The following is a 10,572-nucleotide window of genomic DNA, read 5'->3' on the forward strand; positions in this document are numbered from 1 at the left end:
CAAACAATCAATTAAACAATACAGACATTAATTTATAGCTTAAGGAATTCTGTACAACATGGATACAGCACTCCATACCGACCTACCATTATGAAACACTAAACGGTGTTTAGGGCACTGTATAAGTCTTCTTATACACTTCATGATTCAGGCAACTTTGATCTAGTTTTAACCGAGACCAAGGTAGCCTTCACGTAACAGAGACCAAGGTAGCCTTCACGTAACAGAGACCATGGTAGTCTTCACGTAACCGAGACCAAGGTAGCCTTCACGTAACAGAGACCAAGGTAGCCTTCATGTAACAGAGACCATGGTAGCCTTCACGTAACAGAGACCATGGTAGCCTTCACGTAACAGAGACCAAGGTAGCCTTCACGTAACAGAGACCATGGTAGCCTTCACGTAACAGAGACCAAGGTAGCCTTCATGTAACAGAGACCATGGTAGCCTTCACGTAACAGAGACCAAGGTAGCCTTCATGTAACAGAGACCAAGGTAGCCTTCATGTAACAGAGACCAAGGTAGCCTTCACGTAACAGAGACCAAGGTAGCCTTCACGTAACAGAGACCATGGTAGCCTTCACGTAACGGAGACCAAGGTAGCCTTCATGTAACAGAGACCAAGGTAGTCTTCACCTAACAGAGACCAAGGTAGCCTTCATGTAACAGAGACCATGGTAGCCTTCATGTAACAGAGACCAAGGTAGCCTTCATGTAACAGAGACCAAGGTAGCCTTCACGTAACAGAGACCATGGTAGCCTTCATGTAACAGAGACCAAGGTAGCCTTCACGTAACAGAGACCAAGGTAGCCTTCATGTAACAGAGACCATGGTAGCCTTCATGTAACAGAGACCATGGTAGCCTTCATGTAACAGAGACCAAGGTAGCCTTCATGTAACAGAGACCATGGTAGCCTTCATGTAACAGAGACCATGGTAGCCTTCATGTAACAGAGACCATGGTAGCCTTCATGTAACAGAGACCATGGTAGCCTTCATGTAACAGAGACCATGGTAGCCTTCATGTAACAGACCATGGTAGCCTTCATGTAACAGAGACCAAGGTAGCCTTCATGTAACAGAGACCAAGGTAGCCTTCATGTAACAGAGACCAAGGTAGCCTTCATGTAACAGAGACCATGGTAGCCTTCATGTAACAGAGACCAAGGTAGCCTTCATGTAACAGAGACCAAGGTAGCCTTCATGTAACAGAGACCATGGTAGCCTTCATGTAACAGAGACCATGGTAGCCTTCACGTAACAGAGACCATGGTAGCCTTCACGTAACAGAGACCAAGGTAGCCTTCATGTAACAGAGACCATGGTAGCCTTCATGTAACAGAGACCAAGGTAGCCTTCATGTAACAGAGACCAAGGTAGCCTTCATGTAACAGAGACCATGGTAGCCTTCATGTAACAGAGACCAAGGTAGCCTTCATGTAACAGAGACCAAGGTAGCCTTCATGTAACAGAGACCATGGTAGCCTTCACGTAACAGAGACCATGGTAGCCTTCACGTAACAGAGACCATGGTAGCCTTCACGTAACAGAGACCATGGTAGCCTTCACGTAACAGAGACCATGGTAGCCTTCATGTAACAGAGACCAAGGTAGCCTTCACGTAACAGAGACCAAGGTAGCCTTCATGTAACAGAGACCATGGTAGCCTTCATGTAACAGAGACCAAGGTAGCCTTCATGTAACAGAGACCATGGTAGCCGTCATGTAACAGAGACCATGGTAGCCTTCATGTAACAGAGACCAAGGTAGCCTTCACGTAACGGAGACCAAGGTAGCCTTCACGTAACAGAGACCAAGGTAGCCTTCATGTAACAGAGACCAAGGTAGCCTTCATGTAACAGAGACCATGGTAGCCTTCACGTAACAGAGACCAAGGTAGCCTTCACGTAACAGAGACCAAGGTAGCCTTCACGTAACAGAGACCAAGGTAGCCTTCATGTAACAGAGACCATGGTAGCCTTCACGTAACAGAGACCAAGGTAGCCTTCACGTAACAGAGACCAAGGTAGCCTTCATGTAACAGAGACCATGGTAGCCTTCACGTAACAGAGACCAAGGTAGCCTTCACGTAACAGAGACCAAGGTAGCCTTCACGTAACAGAGACCAAGGTAGCCTTCATGTAACAGAGACCATGGTAGCCTTCACGTAACAGAGACCAAGGTAGCCTTCATGTAACAGAGACCATGGTAGCCTTCACGTAACAGAGACCAAGGTAGCCTTCACGTAACAGAGACCAAGGTAGCCTTCATGTAACAGAGACCATGGTAGCCTTCACGTAACAGAGACCAAGGTAGCCTTCACGTAACAGAGACCAAGGTAGCCTTCACATAACAGAGACCAAGGTAGCCTTCATGTAACAGAGACCATGATAGCCTTCACGTAACAGAGACCAAGGTAGCCTTCACGTAACAGAGACCAAGGTAGCCTTCATGTAACAGAGACCATGGTAGCCTTCATGTAACAGAGACCAAGGTAGCCTTCATGTAACAGAGACCAAGGTAGCCTTCATGTAACAGAGACCAAGGTAGCCTTCATGTAACAGAGACCAAGGTAGCCTTCATGTAACAGAGACCAAGGTAGCCTTCACGTAACAGAGACCATGGTAGCCTTCACGTAACAGAGACCATGGTAGCCTTCATGTAACAGAGACCAAGGTAGCCTTCATGTAACAGAGACCAAGGTAGCCTTCACGTAACAGAGACCAAGGTAGCCTTCATGTAACAGAGACCATGGTAGCCTTCATGTAACAGAGACCAAGGTAGCCTTCATGTAACAGAGACCAAGGTAGCCTTCATGTAACAGAGACCAAGGTAGCCTTCATGTAACAGAGACCATGGTAGCCTTCATGTAACAGAGACCAAGGTAGCCTTCATGTAACAGAGACCAAGGTAGCCTTCATGTAACAGAGACCAAGGTAGCCTTCACGTAACAGAGACCATGGTAGCATTCATGTAACAGAGACCAAGGTAGCCTTCATGTAACAGAGACCAAGGTAGCCTTCATGTAACAGAGACCAAGGTAGCCTTCACGTAACAGAGACCAAGGTAGCCTTCACGTAACAGAGACCAAGGTAGCCTTCACGTAACAGAGACCATGGTAGCCTTCACGTAACAGAGACCATGGTAGCCTTCATGTAACAGAGACCAAGGTAGCCTTCATGTAACAGAGACCAAGGTAGCCTTCACGTAACAGAGACCATGATAGCCTTCATGTAACAGAGACCATGGTAGTCTTCATGTAACAGAGACCATGGTAGCCTTCATGTAACAGAGACCATGGTAGCCTTCATGTAACAGAGACCAAGGTAGCCTTCACGTAACAGAGACCATGGTAGCCTTCATGTAACAGAGACCATGGTAGCCTTCATGTAACAGAGACCAAGGTAGCCTTCACGTAACAGAGACCATGGTAGCCTTCATGTAACAGAGACCAAGGTAGCCTTCACGTAACAGAGACCAAGGTAGCCTTCACGTAACAGAGACCATGGTAGCCTTCATGTAACAGAGACCATGGTAGCCTTCACGTAACAGAGACCATGGTAGCCTTCATGTAACAGAGACCAAGGTAGCCTTCACGTAACAGAGACCATGGCAGCCTTCATGTAACAGAGACCAAGGTAGCCTTCACGTAACAGAGACCATGGTAGCCTTCACGTAACAGAGACCAAGGTAGCCTTCACGTAACAGAGACCAAGGTAGCCTTCATGTAACAGAGACCAAGGTAGCCTTCACATAACAGAGACCAAGGTAGCCTTCACGTAACAGTAGTCATTGTTGGTCCTGATTTAGCTCCATCTCACCCCTATTGTCTTCATTAATCCTTAATAATAATAATAAAAAGAAAAAAATGTTACAATGAAGCCGATGATGAATGAATCTGCGATGAATCTCGTTGCAAACCGTGAGACTTTTGTTTGCTTCTCTCTCTCCCCTCTCTCTCACCCCCCTCTCTCTCTCTCTCTCTCTCTCTCATTCAGCCAGTTGCACAAGTCCTACGAGATGAAGACTGTCCGTCGATGATCGTGCCGAGCAGACCTTGTGAGTGATCCTCCCACTGGACCTCTGCAGCCGCTACCTCCGTTAACCCTTTCACTGCCACGCTACAGAAGGTTAACCCTTTACTATCACACTACCGACGGTGTGGCAGGGAAAGGGTTAACCTTCTGTGTATTGTCGCAGTGAAAGGGTTAACCGTTTGGTAGTGCGGCAGTGAAAGGGTTAAAACTGACACGCCCCCCCCCCCCCCCGAACGTGTGTGTTTCAGTCCTCCAGCGATGCTTCCCCGACTTCGTCACGCGGAATGGAACGTTGACCGTGGCCAACAAGACTAACTTCAAAGACGGCGTTGGTAAAACTAGGAGCGTTATCGATCTCCGAGATGCCGCCAAGTAAGTCCTGCCCTCCTCCTCCTCTACTGTAATCTACTGTAATTCTCAGCCGTTGGAACAGATACATTTCTACCCGAGCCTCCTGATTGAATGTTGATTGTACAGTTACAGGATTGAAGCAGGCCTATAGTCTCACAACAAGGTTAATATACTGAAATATGTCTGGTAGAGCCATATGAAATCCGTTAAATTTTTTTCCAAATTCCGTTTTTTTCGTTTTAATATTTCAGAATTCTGTATTTTGCTTTGTACGCTCATTTTACCATCAGAAATAGTGTCTAATAAGTGGGAATGAATAAATGTCCACAATTTAATAAGATATAACAGTCCATTTAATAGGGCCGTCTTAAATACTTTGAAGCTTCGAAGCTTTGTTCGATGGGCATGGGATTCGAATATGAAAATAAAATTTGATTATTTAAAAAAAGAAAAATTATATATATTTTTGCAAAATCAACTCTGCCTCTCTTTGTTAACTACAACAAGCAATGCTGTTTGTTATTTAAGATGAGGTCGGACTCGGCACTGACAGATTTGTGTTCATTGTGCTGCTTTTATAAAGCCTCAAATGTCGGCTTACAATATTTCATGAAAGCAAAGTGTTTTGTTTGTCTAAGATTTTAAAAGGTTTAAACTTTACACCACTGACAAAGTTGAACAAAGTGCTGTACAAGTCCCACAACATAATAAAAAAAAGTAAAAAAAAAAAAATTATAGTGGATTCCATTTTTATTGCTCAATTCCGCGATTCCGTCCGCGATTCCGTCCGCGATTCCGTGATCGCGGATTCCATATGGCTCTAATGTCTGGTCTCTAAATGCATCCTCCACCGGCACAAGAACGTGCTTTAAACTGTTATTGTCATATATAGGGCTGCCACCTTTGCGCCCAGAGACAACTGGACCGCTCTTCCAGGGTAGGATGAATGGAGGTGACGCTCCTGCCCAGTAATGTGTGGTGATCACTGACGCACATGGTGGGCTGCATGTCTACTGCATGATGCCAGTGCAGCTCCAGTATCTCTGCTTAAAGAGTAGAACCTTAACGGACCACACCGGGCTTTTTCACACGTCATGTTTGCCTTGACACACAAATCACTGTGCCCTTATTTTTCACAATACTTGTACCGTTGGATGTTGTAGTTATTTCCTGCCGATTCACCGCTGCCATTGGTTTCAAGTATATCTGTAAATGAGCAACTTTTCAGAGGGGGGGAAATAAATGCACCCCAGACTTTCAGGGGTTTATAATGGTGTTTAAGACGCGCTTTCAAATACAATGGAGGCCTATGGCGGTGGTGAATCGGCAGAAAATAATTACCAAACGTTTCAGTAACGGTATGAGATTATGAAAAAATAATGGCACAGTGTATTGTATTGCAGGGAGAATGACTTGGATCCCACATGTCAAAAAGACTGGTATGATCTAGGCTTGGGTGGTATAATCTTTTTCATACCGTCATACCTTTCTGACATCACACCGCGGTATACGGTATACGGCGGTATGACTTTTCGCAAATTACCAGCCGATTGTGTATTTTCTCTAAGACCCTGTTTACACTCTGCATTAAAATGTGCCATATGTCGCATTCTTTTCATATCCGATATATGCTGCATATATGATGCATTGTGTTAAGGAGTTACTAACCGAGATAACAGAAAACGGAAAGAGAGGGAGAGAGAGAATAAAGAGAGAGTGCAAGAGTAAAAAGACAGGAGAAAGAGCAAGAGAGAGCATAATGAGAGAGAGAATAAAGAGACAGGAGAAAAAGAGTGTGAGGAAGAAAAACAAACAATAAAGAGAGAGAAAGAGACATACAGAGAATAAAGAGACAGATATATATCAACAGAACGAAGGAATAACTAGTGGATCCTTTATGACCTTATCCTTTAGTAACCCCATATGGTTGGTTGATGTAACTACAACACCATCGCCTCAATACAGCAACTCTGTGTCAGTTTAATAGAAAGAAACGCATCTGTATTTTTGACGGTATTGAAAATCATACCGTTGGGATTTCTAAATACCCTGGTATACCGTAATACTGTCATACCGCCCAAGCCCTTTAAGTTGCTTACGTGCTCATACATATTTCTCTATCAAGCATTGATACGTGCTGAGATAGAGAAGCAGTCGAGACAAACTTGATAAATCATGTATTTCAACCTGTGAGCTTGACTTCTGACACTAGGAAAAATGACCTGCCCAATGCTTTTTCCTTTTGTAGCCAAGTAACCGCCGTGCAACAAGGAGCGGAAAGGTCTCAACGTTATTATTTCAATCTTTAAACCGTTCCCCCTCTATAGCCCAGAGTTTTGTGCAAACTAACCCGTGCTGCGCGTCGTGGCAACTCTGCTCCTGCTCCTCCTGACCGGCTTCATCTGCGGACAGGAAAGAGGACAGTGCTCTCTAGGGCTGACCCCTATTAGTCGATCAGTCGACTAATCGGTCGAAAGGAGCCGTAGTCGACTGGCCAACATCTTAGTCGAATACGTGTATATATATATATATAATATATATATATATATATATATATATATATATATATATATATATATATATATATATATATATATATAAAAAAAAGATATAATTTTTTTTATTTTATTTTTTTTATCATTCTTTCCAAAAGAAAAGAGGCCTAGAAGCGTGGCTAACGCTAATGGCACGCATACCAGAGGCTAACTGCCTACGAAAACAGGCACAGAGGCACTGAAAGAGGATTTCACCCATCTAATGAACACACTAGACTAGACAAATATCAAGATGTATCCATCAGTGGACCAATTGCATGCTTTTGCAGAGGACAAGAAGCCTTCAATCGACTCCTTCAGACATTAAGCACCCCCACAGCCCAAATGGAATGATAAAAAAATATATATATATTTTTTTTAAATATTATATATATTTTTTTTCTTTTTCGACTAATAGTCGACTAACGGCAAATTTTGGCCAATCATAGTCGACCATCCAAATCCTTAGTCGGGGACAGCCCTAGTGCTCTCTAACATCACTGTCAAACTTAAAAACGTCACTTCAAATTTGCCGTACTGCCCTGATATTGGTGTAGTCAGGTAGAGAGTGATATGGCGCCTCCTCCTGGCTATTTATCAATTTCACATTCAACTTGGTCTCGAGCCTGTTCTCTCTGACTAGGGAGAAGGTTGACACCTCTGGCTGTGTTCAAGCTTCCGCCCCCAAACATCCATTCTCTCTGTATTCTTTCATGTAGGAACGTAGTCCTAATACCTGCCTGGCTGTACAAGAGAGGTTATCTCTGTCACAGGATAGTCTGTGTGTCTGGGGAACCGGTGAACTGGCGCTCTGATATTGCTTTGACCAGGTTAGGTGTTTTGTGTGGTTGTTTTAGGGATGGGGCACGCTGTGCTGTTATGACTGGTGCATTTGGAGACTTCAATAAAGAGTGAACTTTGCATGACCTGAGCCACATAGGACTTCAGATAGTCTGGGATGACTTGCTTCATCTTCTTTGTCCCCGGGGGGAGTGACAGTTAGAATGAGTTGGGACACAGCAGGAGCGCTGGTAGCTCAGTGTCTTTCTAAGCACATGGTTCACCACTAAAGCACATCAGTGTCTTTTTAGGAATCTCCTCCCGAATGCCAAGTGGGTCAACAAGTCACCCGAGGAAGGAGCGTTTCAGGCCAATTAGAGGTTCTCTGTCTTCCAACATGGCTTCCTGTAACATAGCAACCATTGTTTTGTACTTGGCAATGGAAGAAAAAAAACGGTTGCTATGTGCAAAACAACCGTTGCTATGTGTTGCTATATGAGAAATATTATCAACAAAAACATAATAATTTTGTGTCTTTATTACTGGATCTGATAGCCAGTGCTATACGGATAATTAAACACCATGCAACATCATTGACACAGGGAGGCATCAGCTGAGGCTGGAACAGGAAGGAGGGAGGTTTATTTTGGCGGCGCACCTCATTATATATACAGGGAACAGGAAGGAGGGAGGTTTATTTTGGCGGCGCACCTCATTATATATACAGGGAACAGGAAGGAGGGAGGTTTATTTTGGCGGCGCACCTCATTATATATACAGGGTACAGGAAGGAGGGAGGTTTATTTTGGCGGTGCACCTCATTATATATACAGGGAACAGGAAGGAGGGAGGTTTATTTTGGCGGCGCACCTCATTATATATACAGGGAACAGGAAGGAGGGAGGTTTATTTTGGCGGCGCACCTCATTATATATACAGGGTGGTTACAATGGTTACAATGGTTACAGGCAGGCATGCTGGAAGAAGGAGAACCACACACGCATTCAGCGAGAGGCTTCCGTTACCCTCTCTTAACAAACGTTTCAACAAGGCAGCTATTATCTCCTCTTAGTCCGACGGAACATGGCAACATTTCACTTATAAATCTCTTTTGCCTGCGGGGTGTATCTGGGGTGTATAGAACTTATGGTACAGATACACAAAGGCATTAAGTCATCATCAGTAGCAACAGCAATAGAAGTTGAGTTTGAACTGAATGTATAACCATGCCTTTGTGTGCATTAGAGATGTGTCGTACCGTATAAACCACATCTACATTGTAGGGAGAATCTGTGGCCCTGCGCCAGGGGAAGGTTAGATTTCTGCGTTTTTTTTTTATAGCTATATCCATTTGAGACTTTAACCCTTTCACTACCACACTACAAAGAGTTAACCCTTTCACTACCACACTACAAAGGGTTAACCCGTCCATTACCACACTACATACAGATGTGAAAGGGTTAACCTTCTATAGTGTGGTAGTGAAAGGGTTAAATTCAGGGATAAAGAAAAAATCTGTGAATACGTCGGTTCAGATACTTGTCATAAATTCATAAACTACTTCAGGCGATAAGAAATCAGATTGGATTCAAGATATTCCTGTGACATTTTCTTATTATCGAACTAACTTAAGTAACTGGACCTGAAGTATTTAGGATTTTGTTTTTTTGCTTTTCATCATGATATGTTTACATGCAATGTAACCTGTTATTATTGTGCAAAAACTAGTTTTCTTTCTGGAGATAACAACATATCCATCCAACAGCCCTCTATAAGCTCATTAGTAACATGCTGCCATGCCACCCAGAGCCACGCCATAGAAAGTACTGCTTCGTAGTGCTTTGATAATAATACTAATCTTGACTTGTAGCTCAATGCCAAGGGGGTCTGTTCCCGTCGTCCTGCTGAACGGACCCCCGCCAACCCGCTGTGTGTCGTAATCTCTGTTATGTCACGGAGCCAGTGGACCTTGGTTACACAAGGTCACGGTCTCTCCCACACCCTGTTCTCATGACATTCATTTTTCTGTCTCCCCCACTTGTCTTTCGTTCATTCTCCTCTCCCTGTTCTGTCACAGTGGTGTCGCCAGTCTGCTGGATGCCAAGGAAGTGGGCATGAAGATCATTGAAGATTACGCCAGTTCCTGGTACTGGATCTTGATGTAAGACAGACCGGGATAATAGAACCGGCGCATGTTGAGCTACACGTGTATTTGAATATTGTGCAGTAAAGGCTGCTCTCGAGTGAAGACATTTTTCTATCTGCAAGTTGGATCATCTATTTAATTGCCAAAATCTTCAAAATTACAGTGCCTGGTCAGATCTAGTGCTTATTAAAGACCAAAGCATTAGTGAATTTTGATGTGATGAATGAATGAATGAATACATTTTATTTGTATAGCGCTTTTCCAAACAGTTACAAAGTGCTCTACAGACATGTTAAAAACAGCAAACGGCAAACATCAGCAAAGGCGAAAAAATATAATAGGAAATAAAACAAGAGAAAAAGAGACAAAAAAAACATTTCAAACAGTTATTTGTAGTCCGATTGATAAAACAGTTTTAAGCAATCGGAGCTGACCTAAACCCATAACCTTAGGAAAAACATTTAATATACAGATGTGTTTTAAAGGTGACTTAACACTTTGAATGCCACGAGGTGGCGCCAGAGGTATCGCTTCAATGCCACCATCGGCGCCAATGTTACGCTTAATATCGCCTAATCTATGTTTTAAATTATGGCTATGTGTCTAATCTGCCCGTCGCTTATCAAAGAATCCTTTTCCAGTCAGTGCTGTCAAGGCAGATTGGTTTTTTATCGCTTAATTTCCGTTTGAGAGCATTTAGAAAAGCACCCGTTTTGAGGTAAA

At 43.6% G+C, this 10,572-nt stretch overlaps 1 protein-coding gene across 1 annotated transcript in view; it reads left to right on the forward strand.

Moving 5' to 3' along the window:
- Positions 1–10,572, forward strand: part of slc44a5b (solute carrier family 44 member 5b) — a 113,138-nt gene that overhangs the window by 76,076 nt on the left and 26,490 nt on the right. Inside the window, 3 exon segments of the mRNA XM_084311622.1 lie at positions 4,000–4,060; positions 4,287–4,410; positions 9,781–9,864. Of these exon segments, the coding sequence (XP_084167748.1) occupies positions 4,000–4,060; positions 4,287–4,410; positions 9,781–9,864 (269 nt within the window).

Source organism: Notolepis coatsorum, assembly GCF_963971535.1.
Source record: "Notolepis coatsorum genome assembly, chromosome: 3".
NCBI lineage: Eukaryota > Metazoa > Chordata > Actinopteri > Aulopiformes > Paralepididae > Notolepis > Notolepis coatsorum.